Source organism: Panthera uncia, chromosome A2, assembly GCF_023721935.1.
Source record: "Panthera uncia isolate 11264 chromosome A2, Puncia_PCG_1.0, whole genome shotgun sequence".
In the NCBI taxonomy this organism is placed as follows: domain Eukaryota; kingdom Metazoa; phylum Chordata; class Mammalia; order Carnivora; family Felidae; genus Panthera; species Panthera uncia.
Window position 1 is genome coordinate 29,784,727 of NC_064816.1, and position 20,752 is coordinate 29,805,478.

Below are 20,752 nucleotides of genomic sequence, written 5' to 3' on the forward strand. Positions count from 1 at the left end.
TCCCTCCTTCCCTCCTTCCCTCCTTCCTTCCTTCCTTCCTTCCTTCCTTCCTTCCTTCCCTCCTTCCTTCCTTCCCTCTCTTAATAAATATTGATGGCAACTCTTCTGCCAAGACCCAGTAATAAGCAAGGTAGACAGTCTCTGCCCTCCTGGAACTGACATCTTACTGGGAAAAACAGACAAATGAAAAACCACATTTTCACTTCTCCCGACTGTCTTATGAGACAGATACTGTTATTGTCCCATTTTACAGTGAGCTAAACTGAAATTTCAAATTGTCTAGCAAGTTGTCCAAGAACACATAGTAAGTAGCAGGGTCAGTAGTCAGCCCCCGGTCTATCTGAAGACAGATTCTGAGCTGTTAACTTGTGTGAGAAATACCTTAATATGATAGGCTGATGCCTCTTTACAAAATGGTACCGGGGTAAAAGTTTGGATGTGATCCCAAATATAACATATTTACCCTCAAGGACAGAGATCCTTGACTTCATTCATGAAGCCTATATATAGAAAATGATTCATTACTATTTCGTCATATTTAAATTAACCAGGACTTCCAGTGTAACTTTTGAAATTTTAGTGTACTTGCTTTAAATAAGAAGATCAATATTCCTTAAGGCAGCCATGAGGGGGGTATAGAACAATCAGGCTCACAGGTACCAGAAGCAGATGGCCAGGCTTACATTCCTGATTCTACCACTTGCTAACTCCAGACTCTGAGCAATTTTACTTAACCCCTTAGGGCCTCAGTTTCCTCAAATGTAAAATGGGGACAGGATTAGCATCTGTTTCACAGTGCTGTTGTCAAAATCAAATGACTTAATTCATGTAAACTTGGAATAGTGCTTCACACATAATACATGCCCCACAAATGTTAGGTATTCTTACTATTATTAAATAAGTCTAAAAGTTTTGATACTATTTTCTCCAGTTTCCAAGGAAGAGGTCTTCACATGACTCTGTTCTTGTTTCCCCATCCTCACACCCTTTTCTCAAGTCTATTTTTAATTATGATGAACAGAAATAATGACAGTTCCTGTCTCATAATTGGAAGGGCAGGGTATCTATAGCCCCTAAAAAATATGTAATATCAAGAGAGCAGAGTGCACATCTTGCATTTTTTAAATCCCTCATAAGACATTGCTCAATATCTGGCACATTACTCAAAAATTATTGTTTGAGGGGCACCTGGGTGGCTCAGTCGGTTAAGCATCCAACTTTGACTCAGGTCATGATTCACGGTTTGTGAGTTCGAGCTCTGCGTCGGGCTGTGTGCTGACAGCTCGGAGGCTGGAGCCTGCTTCAGATTCTGTGTCTCCCTCTCTCTCAGCCCCTCCCCTGCTTGTACTCTGTCTCTCTAAAGTAAATAAACATTAAAAATTTTAAAAATTGTTTGAATGAAGGCATCCATGAATGAATCTGGTACTAGATTGAACATGAACCTGAATTTGTATTTGACACAATCAACCTGGCTTACTTATTCGTAATCATTTCTCCAGTTTATAATTCAGACTCAAACACTTGAGTCTCTTGATTCCAAATATTCTTATTGATTGCTGTAGATACTGTATTTGTTTGCCTGTTTATACCACCATCTCATTCCAGAAACAACTTAAGATAGCTTACAAGAATATATGAAACTCAAACTGGAATTAATTAAAAATGAGAAGGGAAAGAAAGAATGGGTATATAAAACAAGGCTGGGAATAGGGTTAAAATATCCATGCCATTAAAAACCCTGTGAGCAGGTAACAAATTAGCCCTGAATTTTCTAGAGCCAACATGAAAAGGTCAACCGGTAAGTCATATTATTTGCAACAGCCCTTGGATGAAAAGATAACAGTTTCTGTGAAAATGCAGCCACTCTTAGAAGTGGACAGTCTAGAACATTGTCCACAAAAGCCACACCTAACAAATACCATCCACAACAGCATCCTTACAATGTAAGAGTTTCCCTGGTGTTGATCATGGGATCTTGATGAAAACTCCTTCAGTCATGTCATGAGGGAAAACTAACCAGAGCAAGTGAAATGTACCATGCCCTTGGGTAGGAAGGAGACACGGGGCAAGTTTTGTACTTGACAGGCTTATCATTTAGACTAAAACAGAAACCTTTCTCTTGGTATAGCAAATGTACGCTTCCTTTCCAGGTCAGGGTCTTTAGTATACTAGGTAAGCAGTATGAAATATTTTTATGTTAGTCAAATGTAAATACAGTAAATCTGAAAGACTGTCCTATATTAGAACATGGTCTGCTTAAGACATGGACAGTGACTCTGACTCCCCACCCGCTCTGAGTCATGAGGAGGATTTGAGAAGCATCCCCATCATCAGAAGCTTGGTATTGTTTCCTTAAACATTTAAACATCATCTTACATCATAGAGATATTGTTTCATATGGAAAAAGAAGCCTCTCTCCCCTGTATTCATAGCAGATGGTTTTGTAAGTCAGATCTGGATTTGAATTCTGGCTCTCCCCCTTTCTATATTGTTACCTTATATCTCTGGGCCTTGATTTCCTCATCTTTAAAATGAGTATTAATGGAAGGGGGAGGGGGGAAAAATAAATGGGTGATGGGCATTGAGGAGGGCACTTGTTGGGATGTCATATGTAAACGATGAATCACGAGAAATGGGTATTAAAAACACTGTCTAACATGGCATTTGTAAGGATAATTTTACATAAATCCTCTTGCCCGTAAAAAGCAGTCAAAACATTACAGCTATTTATTGCCTCCACTGAACACAGTCTCAAGCATACACTGGATGGCACGTAGATTTGTTCACTGAAAAACATGAATGAGTGAATAAATGAATATTGCTATCTAGGAGTCTAACAATCAGCAGATCTCTGTGTTTGCAGCCATCCTAACACGGCAGTTACAATCATAGGCCTAGAGGTTTAGTTGCCCGGGTGTGAGTGCTGATGCCATCGCTGATTATTTGTGGGTACCTCAGGCAATCTGTCTGACCATTCCCTGTCCCAGTTTTGTCATCCGCAAGTGGGATAATGATAGGAACTTCCTCACAGGGGTGTTTTAGGAACAATTAGATGAGGGTTATAAGCACTTAGCATCATTCCTGGAACAGTTCAAGCATTCAATAAATATTACTATTATTTATTTTAGACAAATATAAATATCACAAAACTTTCTTTTATCTGTTTTTCAACTTCCTGGTTCCATAGCTGTGGGATCTTGGAATTTCCCAAAAAGCAAGCCAAATAATTGTATAAAGTAATCAATTTGTTTCTAGAATTCACATTTCTCTTCCTGTTTTATCTTTCTGTTTCTATAGGACTTCATCGTCACTGTAGTCTTTTCGTTTTTGTGGTTGGTGGGTTCATCAGCTTGGGCGAAAGGACTGTCTGATGTCAAGGTCGCGACGGATCCTAAGGAAGTATTGTTACTGATGTCAGCTTGCAAACAGCCGTCCAACAAATGCATGGCTGTCCACAGCCCTGTAATGTCCAGCTTAAACACTTCCGTGGTATGTTTTCATCTATGCTTTACCTCCCAAACCTTTGTTTGCCACCCAAATGAATAGGAAAAATATCTCAGAGGTCACCTTGGAGATTTCTGCCTCCAAAATGAGGCCAGTCTAAAAGGCGATATTTCACTCCGTGTGCAAGATGATCCTCTGGCCTTCAAGTCTTCTATTGTCAGAACCCATAGGCTTTAATGCTGCCAATTATGGAGTCTTAATAAGAACGCAGCAGGTATTGGCAGCTGCTGCTTGGATGACAGTCAAGTCAAAATTCTAAGCCAGAAGCAGATATAAAATTTGAACTTTAAGTCTGACGCCTGCCAGAAGTAAAAGGAATATTTGATGGCAGAGAGGTTTCCTGGGAAGAAAACATTGTTCAAGCCACACATAGCTAGAATACATCCAGTTGATTGTCTGGAGGAAAAACACTCAGACCTGATAGAATACAGGAAAGCTGCACAGTAGAAAAAATACTTAGAACAATTAAGGTAACTTTTTTTTTTTTTTTTTTTCCTCCATGTTCCCGGTTTAATTGCCTGGTAACTTTGGAAAAGCTGAACTATATGAGTTGAACAAAGTCGAATATTTTCAAATGTATAGCTCTCACAGGAAGACAGACAATCTGACAGAGAGCAGGGCAACTAAATTGGATTCTTGTGTTAGTTTAAAGAAAGAAACTGCGTGTAAGAAAGACAAAAACTATAATGGCAGCAAAGAGTAGTAGTTACTGAAGACTAGAGAACCTGACAGTATTTGCTGAAAGAAAAACATTCTTGAGCAGCCCCTAAAAATAATTATCTTTGCTTCAAGGTTAACTTATGTTTCTACAGCTTTCTGAAATTTAATCTGAGCAGGCATTTAAGTAGGGGACAGGGTTACCAGGTGCTCCCTGATGCTTTGACTGTGAATCCTGCCTTGCTAAGAGAGTAAACATGGAAAGAAAGTATGTAGGAGGTCCTCGCCGTCATTTTTGCTCATTGCCAGACACACCCGCAGATAAACACTTGAATACTTGGAGGCGTGTGTTGAAATAGACTCTCCTGCTTCCGTAGCGTGTTTCTAGGCAGGGCGGAATGAATGTTATTATAATCTTGATCTCAAAACCTAAGAGAACAACAAGAGAAAATCATCCAGTACGTTTGTTGGTTTAATAATCAATCTAATACATTATGACGTCCTACAGAGTCTATTTAATTCTACCTTTGCTGTCTCTAGTAAGTTTTAGACTAGGCGATGGGAATTTTGAATGAGAAACCATGTGACGTGTCTCCTAAAATCAAAAAGAGGTATTTGCCTTTCTCTACCTGACTGATGTCACGTAGCATAACCCCCTGCAGGCCCATCCATGTTGTGTGTCAACTATACTCAGATAAAAAAAAAAAAAAATCCACGAAATTAGACACATAGGTACATATATAATTTTAAATAAAATATGGAATTAAAAAATTTTTTTAAATCAAAAAGAGAAATGGATGGAAACCAGACAGCATGTCATGGGAGAAAGGACAGGTTTGCTGCTGTTACTGTTACGGATCTACATCAGTTAAAGGTCCTCCAGTTCCTGTGACAGAAAATTCACTTCAAACTGGCCAAAGCAAAATAATCCACCTATCCCTAAATTCCATTCTCTGGACCCCACTTAGGGACATTCAACGTCCGTATGTGCTGGAGTGTTTGGGTTGCAAGTAACAGAAACTGACTCTGACTAACCTCATCAGGAAAAAAAAAAATCTTTGGAAGGATATTAAGTAGCTCAGAAAACTGATGAAATCTGATGAAACAGACTGTTAAAAAAGCAGCATCTAGAGCAGGACCAAGGTTCTCAATGTCAGATACCAAAGAATGTTGTATCTGACTTGCATTACTCTGCTCCTGATTTAAAGTTCCACCACAGAGCTCAAGCCACTTGACTGCATCGGGGTTTACAAGGGAAACAAAATTTCTATTAGCAAAAGCAGAGGGAAAGAATGTTAATCTGCCAGAACACAGCAATTTTTTTTCATTACAAACTCGTTTGGCTTCAAATCCTATTGAGCTAGCTTTTCACAAGAGGTAAAAGTAATTGGAAAAATACTAGCACTGTAAGGGCAGAACCCAGGACCAGGAATTATCAGGAAGCTGGACAGTTTACATTCTTCATCTCTCATCTCTCTCTTTCTGAATGCCTGTGACATTATTGTCTCTTTTCGGATGCATTTGTCTTTCTTTTTCCTGTTGTCTCAAGAGAAGATAGCCACCCCCCAGTTTCTGAGATTATATTTCTTCTTAAAGAAACATCTTGGGCTGAACTAAAATCACTCAGGTCTAATCCCAAATTCCGGGCAGAGAGCATCTCATTAGCTCATCTTGGGCCACATGTCCACCTTGGCTCAGGGTTTGCGGAATCCTGCAGAAGAAATATGGCTCACAGAACCAAACCACCTTGCCTATTAAGCAAGTGTAGGCTTTGGAGGAGTCAGACATACCCATAGGAGTGACCTCTACAAGTAAGTGGTTCAACAATAGCAATGATATTTCTACCTGGGTAACAAATTTACTTTCTCCAAAGCATCTTGGCATCTATGATTTCACACCAACACAAATAGGCAGGGGAGCTATCCAGACATTACAAATGCAGGTAGGTGCCGTGAAAGGATTTGCTCGCGGCTTCTCAAGTAGTGATGGCAATGCCAGAGTAGAGCCAAATTCTGTTAATGCTGCTGCCACTCGAAATGGTTCAGGGCACAGTTGTGGAGTCCGTCTGCCTGGGTTTGAATCCTGGCTCCACGACTCAATAATTGACTGCTCTTGGACAAATGCACTAAGGTCCCTAAACCTTAGTTTCATTATCTGTAAAATGGGGCTCTTATCAAACAGACCTCACAAGACCATTGATTCAATGATATAATATGTTATAAGTCCTCTCAGCATAGTGCCCAGCATATGGCAGGTGTTCAATAAGTGTCAACCGAAAAGCTGCCTCGTAAATGCATTCATTTTCCTAAATGTCATATAGTGGTTAGAGCCCAACGAAGAGGGTAGGAGGAAAGAACGTGTTTTTCTCTCTCAACTTCTCTTTCCAAGGTTCTCTGAGCCTAACTATCCTATTCACAATTTCTACTTCTGCTTCTCCAGCTTCGTTATAGGCAATCTTGACACGTCTTCTTGGCCAATCTAGATTTCACCTCCTCATTCTTCCTCCTGCTACGCACGGTGGCTTGCAGTCTCTCCTTCTGTTGCCTCCACATCTGAGCTTGAATCAAAATCCTTACTCTAACTTCAGCTGCAACAAAATGGCAAGAAAAGATTCAAGGGCCCACGTGCCAGCCAGGAGTCTGCAATACCTGTGTGATGACAGCGGGATAAGACGTGCCTGCTTCTGAAACATGCCCATGGGGATGCCTTGTTTGTGTACTCACTTTTAAGTTGCATGCCCCTGATCGCTAGGTTCTTCTTGAGCATCCCTTTTCTAGAAGCCAAGTAGCAGCCAGCAAAAGGGAGAAACCGAGCAAGGGGAAACATAAAATTAGAGCTCTGGGCAGAGCCATCTCTTGTTATCTGAGAAGATTCCTTGATAGTCTTTTCTACTCCTACATTGACATACACTCACAAAGATACCGTTTAATCGAGATCTCCTCTTTGGTGGAAAATATCCTAGCTATTGTACACATTGATAAAAGGTCCTGCATGTGAATTAGAGTTTTGTCCGTGATTACCAAATTCATTTTGGTCACACAACTATTATACTGGGAGTACCTTCATTATGTCTTGTATCTCCCATCAGCAAGGAGCCTGGAGCATGGCATAAGATAATGTTAAATAAGTATCAGCTAACATTAAAGGAAGAAGAGAGAGTGGAAGAAGAGAGAAGGAAGAAGGGGGGTTGGCCGGGATAAACCAGTCTTTTAGATCAGGCGAGGGCCTACAGAGACTGCTCTGGCTGCCAACGTCCCTCAAGAGTATGGCCTTGCCATCAAAGTCCCATTTCAGTTTATGCTGCAGCAAAAGGGCCAAGCGAATACAGTTCATGGAAATATTTGAGAAAGTATTCAGAACACTGCTTACCAGGCAGGAAGCATCTTCGAATGTGTCTAGCACCGTCTAGCTGCATTGTACACATTCTCTTGAATCCTCACACTGTCACCCGAGGAACGAATAGCCTTCATTCCACATTAGGAAAACAAAATAATAAGTTGAGGTCCAGAGGCTAACTGCCTTGTCCAAGGTCACGGAGCAGGAAAGTGCAGTTGAAGCCAGTGTGATTTCAAAACCCGCAGGATGAGTCCAAAGGTGACATTCAGGTAGTGTCCTGATCCACCTGCTGCTAAAATTCTGAAATACTTTGGTAAATAGCCCCTGCTCCAGGTCCCCAAGGCGCCTCATCTTGACTTCACTGGCCCCCCCACCCCCACCTGCAGGGCACTTGGGACCCCCCTACCATCCAGCAACTGAGGATAGATGCTGCCCAGCACCCTATAATCCAGAGCTGTGGCGGTGGCCCAAGTCCAATTTGAATGGTGATTGTTGAGCTGGAGTGGTTATTAAATATGCTTTAATGCCATCACAGCTTTATCTCATGCTGTTGTCTATCTCCGGTAGGGGGCTGCTACAACTGACTGCTTCTGGTTAATTCCCAGGTCAACCAGTGTGTCCTGGGAAAGGTGGCAGAACAGCTGTTCTCTTCGAGGCTCTGGCACAAGCGAACAGCTCTGCTTCCATCAGACAGGCAGGGTCTGGGGAGGCTACACCTGGTCCTCTGACTCGCCAACAACACCCTTTTGGAGAGTAAGAGGAATCTCCGTAGGAAAGCCTCACATCCAGTTCTTGGGAGAATACCTCATACCTCTCTGAAGCCCGTATTGCATTGAGAGTCTGGTTTCAACATTCATTTCTGGATGTGAGAGGCACAGAAAGTACAACTCTTCGAAGTCATAACCTCTGTGTACCCTCTCATTCATGTGCTGATCTGCACACCACCTGCACGATTGCTTATGCCATACTTTTTAAGTTGACTCATTTTTTTTATATCATTACAAAAACTGGAAGAGTAGTCTCTCTAGCCATGAAGTGAAGGTAACCTTATAAATTAACGCGCTATTATTAAAATCAAAGTTCTCAACTCTGTAGCCCCTGAAGACTTCTTACAGACAATGAGGAACACCTCACTTGGGGAGACAATAAGCTTAAGTAGGGGCTCAGACCATGGAGTCAGACAGAACAGGGCTTGACCCTCGTCTACTACTTACCAAGTCATGTGACCTGGAACAAGATTCTTATCCTGGACCTCAGTTTCCACATCTTTAATACAGGTATAATAATACCTTCTTCTCAGACAGAATGAATGGATTGCCCTTTCCACAGTGCCTAACGTGTAGTAAGCATTCAGTAAAAGTCAGATATTCTATGGCTAAAATTGACAACCCAGCAACAACAGATGTTGGCAAGGATGCAGAGAAGGAGGATCTCTTCTGCACTGCTGGTGGGAATGCAAACTGGTGCCGCCACTCTGGAAAACAGTATGGAGGTTCCTCAAAAAATTAAAAATAGAACTAGCCTATGACCCAGCAATTGCACTACTAGGTATTTATCCAAGGGATACAGGTGTGCTGTTTTGAAGGGGCACATGTACCCCAATGTTTACAGCAGAGCTATCTACAATAGCCAAAGTATGGAAAGAGCCCAATGTCCATCGATGGATCAATGGATAAGAAGATGTGGCATATATATATAATGGAGTATTACTCGGAAATCAAAAAGAATGAAATCTTGCCATTTGCAACTACGTGGATGGAACCAGAGGATATTATGCTAAACGAAATTAGAGAAAGTCAAATATCATATGACTTCACTCATAGGAGGAATTTAAGATACAAAACAGATGGACATAAGGAAAGGGGAGCAAAAATGCTAAAACAAGGAGGGAGACAAAACATAAGAGACTCTTAAATATAGAGAACAAACTGAGGGTTGTGGGAGGGGGATGGGCTTCATGGGTAAGGGGCATTAGGAAGACACTTGCTGGGATGAGCATTGGGTGTTATACATAGGGAATGAATCACTGGATTCTACTTATGAAATCATTGCACTATATACTAACTAACTTGGATGCAAATAAATAAATAAATAAATGTTAAATATTCTAAATGAAACAGCGGTTCCAAATGAAAAATTGAAAGAGATCTCAATGTTGAATAAAAAGTAGCCGTATGTATTCTGAAGGATTTTCTGAAATTGAGATTTTTCTTGTGTTTCCATCTATCAACTCATTTGCTCTGATTCTCCTTTCAGGTCTTTGGGTTCTTGAACTTTATCCTCTGGGCTGGAAACATCTGGTTTGTTTTCAAGGAGACCGGCTGGCATTCCTCGGGACAGAGATATCTTTCAGACCCAATGGAAAAGCACTCGAGTAGCTATAACCAAGGCGGGTACAACCAAGACAGCTATGGGTCAAGTGGCGGGTATAGCCAGCAGGCGAGTATGGGGCCATCCTCAGATGAGTTTGGCCAACAGTCCAGTGGCCCCGCTTCTTTTACCAATCAGATTTAACAGGTAGTCTTTGCATTCTTCTGGCGATAGCCTCACCACCTTCCATTTTAGTTGCAGAAGAGTTTTTTAAGAGTTTCAATCAATTATTAATGCAGAGGGTGTTGAATGTAAATCAGAGATCTGTAGTCCTCATTAAGGCAGAAAGGCCTGGGTCGTGATAAATGGTACTTAGAGAGGAGACGACATGAGGAGATACATTATTCATCATAGATGCCTAATTGGAGAGTACCTTATTACATACACAGATACTTGTATGGTCGTTTTGTAGGTGTGTGGAGATAATGAAAGCATTTGGAAGCTTACTGTCTCTAGTATGTAATGTGCATAAAGTAAATTCTATACCCCTGAGTTTTCCTATGCGTTTTGATGCGAAAGAGGTTTTAATGATTTCTATAAGACAATTTGGTGTATCACACATGCATGTATTATTGTGTTTAGTTGCAGACATTGTAGGACTGTGAGTCTCTTAAGTATTTGTTTCAGACAGTTGCTCTGTATTTTTTTTTTTTTACTTAATGAATCAGTGCTCATAAGGTTTAGTGCATGAATATGCGTTTTCTCACAAAATGAACATTTGAAGTGTATTTATGAAAATTTTCCAGTTTGCACCATGAATTTGTTACATGGACGTTTAAAGAAATATATTCATTACTTTGTATACTTGCAAATCTGTCTCTTTGGCTTTACCCAATTCTGACTGCACCGTAACTAAGGTTTGGGATTTTTTTTCCCTATTAGTCAATATTCAGTGTTATATATGGTAACTGCCCAATACTTATTCTATCTACTTAGCTAAGTATTTACATTCTTGTAACTTTCTATGATGTTTTGTGGCTCTTATCCTATGGACCATAAACAATAGGCCCAATAACCGTTTGTGTTTATGGAGTGCTGTTTTCTTAGAGTAATACAGATGCAGATATCAGATACCATAGTCGAGAAGCTTTTGTGCTAATGTATTAATTTATAAAGGATGTTCTGTAGAACCTATACGAGCAGCCAAACTTTTAAATCCTATTTATTTGTAAAGCTAATATGTTCCTTGATCCAATTATTAGAAATTCTCGAGTCACAGCTTAATTTACCAATTACTAATTCCGATTTGAATCATAAATTAGAAATGACTTCCATGAGCAACTCTGATCCCAGAGACGGTTCTCATGAAATATTCCTCAGAATTTTTTCATTATCAAGAAAACGCCAGTCTTCCCTTCTTTGTTTTGACTCAATTGGAACATCAAGGCCTAACAGCGAGGGCAAACTGTGCATCCGTATTTCCAGATAAAAGTTGTTATCGATGTATAAACTCTGTGTGATCTGTGATGTTGGAAGCATTTTAGCACAAACCAGCTGTGGTTCTTAGATGATATCTGTAACCGGTTTCTGGACCCTGTTGGATAAATACTGTATTGTGATATCTATTTGACCTTAATAAAGTTATTGCTTACAGTGCTGGCTGGAGAGAGCAGAATTACAATAGAATCTGGTTAGCTTTAACAATGGAAGAATAAGTTATAAATGCACGGTGTTTCCACGCTCTCCCAATGCCCTTGTTTCCAAGCCTAAGGCTGCTCCTTCATTGATTCTCTCATTTTAGGACGCCGTCTGCACCCACTGCTATGCAAGGCACTGGGGCTATGGGAGCGAGATAAAACAGAAACGTGCCTCACCTTGAGAAGCTCACACTCTAGGAGGAGAGACAGACATTAAAATAAGCACACGCCACTTAGGCTGTGTGCAGCAAAGAGAGGCAGAGGATTCCACGAGAACATTTATCAGAGGGGCTTGAGCTAGTTAGAGGGAGGTCAAAGGTGCTTGAGACCTGAGGACTGCACCAGGTTTCCCAGGGACTGAATGGGAGGAAGAGAATCCCAGGCAGAGAGCAGCCTTATAAAGCTCGGATGGTGGGAGGCAGGATGGATACGTCTGGTTGCCAGAGTGCAATGAGTGAGGAGGCCTCTCTGAGTCGAGGGCTGCTGGTGCCCTGCTAGGCGGCCGTGATTGGGATTTCTGTCCTTATCCCCAAGAGCCTAAGGGAGCTCACTAGTGGATTTTAAGCACAGGAGGGACGCGATGAGATCAGCATTTTGGAAAGATCTCCGTGGCTGCAGGGTAAAGTGTAGACTGAAGGACAGCCTGGGTGGAGGAGGTGGCCTTGACTGCTAACATCTACACGGCAGCGGGCTGGGCTTGGGACGGTGAGGGGCAGGGGGAGGGGGGACCTGGCGCGAGGCACCCCATTCACCTCTCATTTCCCGGGACACGGCTGGATGTGACCGCTTCCTTCAGCGCTCTCCAGGAGGAGAGAGTGGCCTCTGCTTCATATACCGTTGTGAACTCTCTGATGCGGAGAAACTCACATAACCGGCACTTCTCTTCACCGGCCTTAGCAGCTCCGGAGGGCCCTGGGGCCCTGATCCATAGAACGCACTGCCTGTCCTGGTGGAGATAGAGACGAGCTTCCACGGTCCGCTGCAGATTCACAATGAGATGCTCCTGTAATCCGACAGGGATTTCACTAAACTGGTTTTATTCCTTCTGGTTTCAAGAAGAAAAGCAGTAGACCTGGCCTTTAAAAAGGGGAGCGAGCAATCAGGGCAGCAGGAGAGCCTAGTTCTCTGTGTCCACCAGACCTAACTTGGAATTGAAGCTTCGCTCCTCCTGGATGTATTTCGGGGTAGGAAGGTGAAGTCATAACCTTCTTTCCTTGGAAGGAGGGAAGGCATCCAAGTGGAACAAACAGGTGGGTTCTGCGATCCCACTTGCCTGGGTGAAACTCCCCCCCTGTGCTGCCATTTCTTTGAGTCTGTTGTTTCTTCCACTGATCCCCTCTCCAAAGCCCTGGGACTTTTCTGAAGCCACAGCCTGAAACAAACACGGCCTGGAAATGTAGGGGAGTTAACACCCCAGGGACTACCCTCAATCACTGGGGGGATGTGGGCAAGTCAATCAATGCCTTTGGCAAGACACTTAACTTCTCATTCATTCACCTGCCCTCTTTCTCTGTGATGGGGATAATGGTAACGTCTGTCTCATAGGATGGTATCAGGATGAGAAAGGTAAGGCATGTAAAGGCATGAGAACACCCAAGAGACGCTGAGTTTGGAAGCACAGGAGGGTGATTCCAGGAGGCAAGAGTGAAGGGGTAAGGGGAGGAGAGAGACCGGGAAGGAGAGAAAACGGACAGGATTCCTGAGTCGCGTTCAGAGTGGCTCCAGCGGTTTGCCATCAGGGGAAAGAAGCTGGAGTATTTATCTATCAACCCCCAGGCCCCACTGGGTGAGAGCCCACATGGGGTGGTAATTTTCCCTCCTCTCCCGGTTGCGCTGGCCTACAGATTGAGCAGGCTCCTGTGACTTCAGAGAAACCAGCCTCATAAGTGTTCGGTGACAGGCTGGGATGGGAGGAGGTGAAGGAGCACGGGTGTCGCCACCACCCTCTCTTCCCCCCACCCCCAGGGAAGCCTTGAGGAGGGATAAGGGGGAGAATTGAAAGGTGCACTCGTGAAGCGGATCCTTGTCAGCATGAGCAGTAACTACCCTTCACAGCTGTGGCTGAAATTCGAGGCCGGCCAAGGGGAGCTACCTAGGGCATTGAAATCACCTTCTGCTGTAATCAGTGAACGTTACTACTGTCAGTCTGTAAAATGGCGATGCAGATAATCCGACCTGATAGGACAACGACCTGGTCGTATGTAGAAAAGGTCAATGGACTGTACAATGCTCTACAAATGGTAGCTGGCTACTCAATGTTGAGTGGTCCACACTTAAAAAGCCTGAGTGTTTACAAGTCAAACTTCTAATTGTACTGAGATGAGCAAAATATAGCTCCTGGTATCTTTGAGCCCATACTCAAGGTTCAAAGACTCCACTAACGGACAAGTGAGTAAACCAAATATGTAAGACTAAGCGTTGATTCATGCTATGTAGGGAAGAAATGAGGCACAAGGGTGGGGAGAAGTGGAATACGGTGGTCAGTGAAAGCCTCTCTGAGAAGGTGTCATCTAAGCTGAGACATGCAGAATGGGAAGGCATCGGATATGGGGAGAACAGGTCAGGCAGAGAGGAGAGCACATCCAAGGACCTCGGAGAGGAGACCGCCAAGCACCTTTGAAGAAATGAATGACAAGAGTAAAGCTGGTGGAGCTGGGACACATAAGGGGAGGGTGATGAGATGGGACTGCAGAGTCTGGAAGAACCAGACCACAAAGCGCGGTGTAGGACATAGGAAACAGACTTTATTCGAAGTGAAGTAGGAAGCCGCTAGGCAGGTAAGCAGAGTAATGACGTGATTCAACTTTCGGTTTGAAAAGATCCCTCTCTTGGGGCGCCTGGGTGTCTCAGTTAAGCATCCGACTTCCGCTCAGGTCATGATCTTGCAGTCTATGAGTTCGAGCCCCACATCAAGCTCTGTGCTGACAGCTCAGAGCCTGGAGCCCGCTTCGGATTCTGTGTCTCCTTCTCTCTCTTCCTCTCCCCCTCTCTCTCTCTCTCTCTCTCTCTCTCTCTCTCTGTCTCTCACACACACACACAAATAATAAACGTTAAAAAAAAAATTAACAAAAAAAAAGGAAAAGATCCCTGTCTCAACTTCCTGGCTTTGATACAGTGCTGCAGCGATAGAGGATGTCAGCATTGGGGGTAAGCTGAATAAAAGGCTCATGGGACTCTGTATTATTTTTGCAATTTCCTGTCAGTGAGGATGCCGAGAATGGATGAATTAATTCATCCATTGATTCAATAGCTATTTATGAGTACCTACCATGTGCCAAGCTCCACTTTAAATTGCTGAGGATTCAGATTTGAAGAAGACAGACATTATGTCTCTGCTTATGGATCTTACAGCCTGGTTGACAATAGCTTAAGCTGGTTCCTAGGTCTGCAGAACTGGGGTGGGGAAATCTTCAATCCTGACAGAAGAATCAGAAGAAGTCTTCACTGAACCTAGAACACTTGTAGTTTGATGTCCAAAGGTCATAACAACTGTAATTTCGTTTGACCCAGTGAAAAGGTGGATGCCTTGTGGCCATGTTCCCCAGAGAAGTAGACCCTGAGGCAAGAATTCAACTACAAGTAGGGGATTGGGAAAGGGAAGGAAAGAAGGGAGGTGAGCCAACTGATCTTGCATTCTGGAGCAGGGCAGAGCTGTGGGCCCCCGGGGCTCAATCCCCCTGGAGAACAGGAGGTGAAAAGCAGCACCGTGTTCACACTTAGTCCCGCCAAGGGGCAAAGGAGGCGTGAGACGGACCCACCAACTCCTGCCAGTCTCTGAACAGTGACTTTGGCAGGGTGAGGATTCCCCAGCACTTTCAGACCACCCTGTGCATGGGGGACGTGGCTACAGCAGATACAGAGCTTCGGGCAGGGTAGCAGGTGCTGGCAGGTAGGAGCCATTGGTGCCGGCTGTATGCAGTGCTGAGTTCCAGGAGGTGGAACCATGGGTGTCCATGGGTGGGCCATCGGCAGTGTCTGCCACACCGAGGTTTGGCTACAGGAAGGAGCTTCACCAACTCAATTCCAGGAAAAGACTAGAACAAGTCCTTCTCCTTTTAATCCTAAGAGATTTTTTTTTCCTTTTAACTCCCCAGTCTACCTAGCATATAAATATGACTTAAGCCTGAATATGCCATGTGATATTGTCTAGCTGCCCAAAGACAACAATTTTAATAACCACTAACATTTTTTGTGTGCACGTATAGCACACCAGCCACTGAGCTAAGCACTCGGCAATTTAACCACAAAAGCACTGAGAGGTGCTAGTATTACTCCTATACGAGGTTAGAAAACCAAAGTTCAGAGAATTGAGATGATGACAAAATCCTTGTTGTCACTGTAACTACTAAAAATAGCTCTTAACTGCTAATATCTCCTGAGCCTCCAATCTGCACAGAGAACTGTGCTGTTCACTTTATACCCATTTCCCTATTTCACACTCGCAGGAAATGCAAGATAAAATACTATCTTCACACCCATTGAGCAGATGAGGAAAGTGAGATTAGTCAAGGTTAGGTAACCTATAGCTCAAGGTCACTGAGCTGGAACTAGTCAGATCCTGATTTTCAAGGCCAGGTCTCTTTATGTCCAAAACGCCTTGGTCTAAACCACCTTGCTAGACCCCAACAGTGCCGCCCCACTGTTATACTACATTTTAAGCCAAAAGTGCTTTGTCCCAGTGGGGCGCATTCAACAAAGACCCAGACCATCAAGTGCTTCACTTGATCTTCCATAGGGATGCTGAGTCCCTAAGAGTTGCAAGGATAGCTTTTGTCACAATCATTTGCCAACGTGAATAGAATCAGACCCAATTCACTGAACAAGTTGATTAAGTTGTTAAGGTCACTAAGGGTCCGGCTGAACTAAGAATGATTTCCTAACATGCTCGCCTCGGAGTCTGAGGCTTTGCTGGGTTTTACGGCTCGGCTGAATGCCCCTTAGAACCTGCTGGAAGCAAGTACTTCCAGGAGTGGCCCTGGCTCCGGACCTCCATGCACAATGTACAGTGGACATTAAGAGGCCGAGATGAAAATGGAAGGAAGACTTCCTGAAAGTAGAAATATTTTAAGTCTAGTTGAGCAGTTTCACTAAAGGCACACGTGTCCCGGTTGATCAAACATAACCCTCGAAGGAGGTTGTAACAAATCTGATAGGTTTCTTGGTGGCTGAGAAAGGGTTTGTCTTTGAGCCTCTGCTACTTTATTCATATTTTTTTTATTTTTTTAATGCTTTTATTTATTTTTGAGACAGAAAGAGACAGAGCATGAGCAGGGGAGGGGCAGAGAGAGGAGGAGACACAGAATCTGAAGCGGGGTCCAGGCTCTGAACTGGCAGCACAGAGCCCGATGCGGGGCCTGAACTCACGGACCGCGAGATCATGACCTGAGCTGAAGTCAGATGCTTAACCGACTGAGCCACCCACGTGCCCCTCCTTTATTTATATTTTAATTGTCTGCCCTCTTGCAGCCCAGAAGGGTCTAACTGGCTTGTGCTGTGAACTGAAGACACTGGCACATATGACCTTGAAGTCATCTCCCTACTTACCAGAAACAATCTCCTGTGACACATGACTTGTTTTCATGCCACTTTGGGGAGTACACACAAAAAAGTAAAATGCAAACTCAACAGGCTTTCTTACTTAAAATGTTTTCCCTTCTTTTCTGTGAATTGACATTTCTTTCTCCTGGATATTTTCTCCTCTGGTCTCTTCTGACAGTTGAGTCTACTCTGATTGATCCCCACTGTCATATTACTTCTAGAATTTGTACATTCTATCTATAGCTTACACATCGCCCCAAGCATCGTTGCCCTTTTTACAAGTCCTTTGTCAACCTTTCTCTCTCAAAGCTCCTAGACCCTCTTAAAATTTCACATTTATTAATGATATATGGTTCCATGGAACTTAGCGTGGAGCCACATGCCTTCATGAGGAGTGCATTTTTCAATACAGACAATTGCTCAGAGGGGACCTGAGGCCCAGATCTATGTCGTGGGAGCTGAGACCTAGGTAGCATCTTCAGGCAATGGTAGATGCCATTGGTTTTATCAAAATGCAAACTGATACTGTAAATCCTAGCAGCAGAGTGTAAACATGGTCTTGTAGTAGACCTGGATTCAAATCTGGATTCCATCATTGGGACCAGCCTGTGTGATCCTGTAACAGTGCCTCAATCTCTCACTGAGAGATTGAGTCTCTGAGCCCCAGACTCCTCATCCACATAATGGGAGAGCCTGGTCTCTGCCTCTGGCTGCCGAACCTAATTACCACAAACTTGGTGGCTCAACACAAATTTATTATCTTAAAGTTCTGTAGGATAGAAATCCAACATAGATCTCACTGGGCTAAAATCAAGGAGTTGGCAGAGCTGTTCCCTTCTGGAGCCTCTAGGGGAGAATCCATTTTCTTGTCTTTTCCATCTTTTAGAAGCCACCTACGTTCCATGGCTCCTGGCCCTTTTATTCCATCTTCAAAGCCAACAACAGCAGGTCATGGGGCATCGCGCTGACCTCCTCTTTCGTCTCTCTTCCTCTTTTAAGAATCTCTGTGATTTCTTCCAGCCAATCTGGATAAACCAGAAAAATCTCCTGACTTTAAGGTCAACTGATTAGCAACCTTGTTTTTGTCGACAACCTTTGCCATGTAACCTAAGGTATCCATAGTTTCCTGGGATTAGGGTATCTGCAGGTTCTGGGCATTTGGGGGTGAGGGACATTATTCTGCCTACCATACTATCCCCCTATTAGGTAAGTCACTTTCCTAGCAGATTTGCCTCGTCAGAGTGCTCAGTAGCTGATAACAATAATAAAATGGAGAGTTGTTTCAATCACTAGCACTAACTTTTCTGTGAGAAAATGCCCAGCCTGTAACACGAATGTGTGGCAACTGATGGGTTTTCAATGTTCATATTTGAGACACCAGCTTTGACAATCCCCAGTCAGGTGGCCAGTGTTTATGACATTCCTTGCTGAAGTGCTCTAGTAAATTAAAATACAGTGTTTACTGATGGGATCCTGGAGGTTTCAAACATCCCTTCAGTCCAACACGTGGCTGGAGGAACAGCTGGGGAAACACAGTTCTTCCCTCAATGTCCTTCTAGTCCAACGGGAGAGATTACAGATTATCTGAACTTGTGTTATGTATTCATTTATTTATTTGTCCTTCATCTGTCTCCCACTCAAATATAAATTCCATGAAGGGCTGGGACTTTACTAAAACGTACACACCTGTGTTCTCAGCACCTGGAAGAATGCCTGAAATATACCAGGTACTTGATAAATATATGTTGAACAAAGTCAATGCAATACGTTATACACGCTATTATGTTTTTCATAAAATTTGCAAACTAGGCGATGTAACATTTTTGACAACCAGAGAGAGGAAAAAGAAACCTCTCTCCTATAAAAAGCTTCCAATATATTTACAAACAGCTCACCATGTGCCCACACAGAAAGCTCCCTGCCCTGCAGGGCCTGCAGACCTTGGACCTCACTGGCTCCTCTCAGTGTACTCTTTCTTACCCTTACTACCCTGGTTGGCAAACCTCACCTCCCCAGGTCACGATACAGTAGTCACCTGAAACCCATACCTGTGCATCGTGTTAAGGACTATCCATCGTACCCACCCTCCCCCGGCACACCCCCCAGACCCCCAATAAGGAATAAATAAGCTAATTCCATTTTAGGGGCAGTGAAAGATCTGGTGAATTTGTGACTGTGGGGAAACAGGTTCTACTTACATAAGTGGGTTAGAACGGGATCACGAGTAACTTGTTACATCACCTGCAGGAAATTACCTTCCATCTGATGCCAGTATACTGTTGTGCTTTGATCACAAACTCCACTTGCCCCCCAGACCCTTTGCTTCTCACACACACAAGTTAACGATTACTGTCTGATTGTTTTCTCCACATTCACGTGTGTAAGATCTTGTTTTCTTCCCGTTCACCACGTGGGTAATATCTTGTGAGCTCAATAAATACGGGGACGAAAGGCCCGTTGGGGCTTTTGTCTCCTCCTAGACACTAGCCTCTCGTATTCAATTCTGTGCTTGCTCTCTTGCTCGACAAGCGAGAACTCCAGACTCCTAGTCTGCAACACGTGATCACCGTGCAAGAGCTTTGCCCGATCTTATAAAAAAGGAGAGATAAAAACAGTGAGGGAGGCAAACCATAGGAGAGTCTTAAATACAGAGAGGGCTGCTGAGCGGGGGCGGGTAGGAGCGGTAAATGGGTGAGGGGCATTAAGAAGGACTTTGGGGATAAGCACTGGGTTCTACTCCTAAAGCCAAGACTACACCGTATGTTAACCTATAAAAGAAAAAGAGAGAAGTCAGTCTCCCAGGGTACCAGGAGCCCAGGTGTGTGTTAAACTTAGCACATGCAAAACTAACCGTTTTCTATCTTTCAAGTCTACCTCCTATGTTTCCAATCTCAATCCTCAAATATTCCAAAAATCAGAGCAAGGAAGCCAGATGATGTAACCCATCAGAGATAGAGAAAGAATATCGTCATCTAATTCATTTCAACTCTAAGCCTTGGATGACCGTCATGAGATAGGGACTGTGTGCTTAAAGTCGAGCTTACGCGTTGCTGGTTTCTGGTGGAATCCGCTTTTCTGGTTCTCTCGGCCGTCCCTGGGCATTCTTAACTGGTCTCCACAGGCTCACCCAATGCTTGGAGGCTAAGGCTAGTCCCCAGCCCAGCACTAGGGACCACCATGGAGCAACAGAGCTCCATCTGCTCTGCTCCGTTGTGGAAGGAGATTCAGGACCAAGCCCTGAAGACAGCCAATGTGATAGGCTTGGCTCCTCTGAGCATTCACAACAGATCCGGAGGAGCCCCCCAGGCCCAGGCTGCTCCCACAACATAGCACACGTCATGAAGCAGAGACCACGTTTTCACAAACAGAATGTGCCAGGATCAAAGGAAGGGTCCTTGTCCAGGACAGCAGAGAGGTTCTTAACCACCACAACCGACCATTTAGACCAGAGGCCAAATGGAAACAGCAGATCCAGCCCTTGGCCTTGTGTTTCTAAAAACGACACCACAGCTTTTAGCAAATGCCCAGGCGAAGACTACACCAAAGGTAGTGTGTCGTAGGAGGCACATGACTGAAGTAAGACGATCCACGAAGAAGGATCCCAGAGACATGAGAGTCGTAAGCAAGCAGGGCTGAGCCTCACCAGGCTTGACTCAGAAAATGACCTTTTTCTGAGGAGCAGAAACTAGCCGGGGAAAGAAAAGATCGGG

The 20,752-nt window shown here is 43.7% G+C and overlaps 1 protein-coding gene across 1 annotated transcript in view; it reads left to right on the forward strand.

Moving 5' to 3' along the window:
* The window catches only part of SYNPR (synaptoporin), a 129,299-nt gene extending 119,288 nt beyond the window's left edge, over window positions 1-10,011 (forward strand). The window contains exons 4-5 of the mRNA XM_049642231.1: window positions 3,298-3,489; window positions 9,754-10,011. Coding sequence (XP_049498188.1) covers window positions 3,298-3,489; window positions 9,754-10,011 — 450 coding nt within the window. The remainder of the gene's footprint in view (window positions 1-3,297; window positions 3,490-9,753) is intronic.
* The last annotated feature ends 10,741 nt before the right edge of the window (window positions 10,012-20,752 follow it).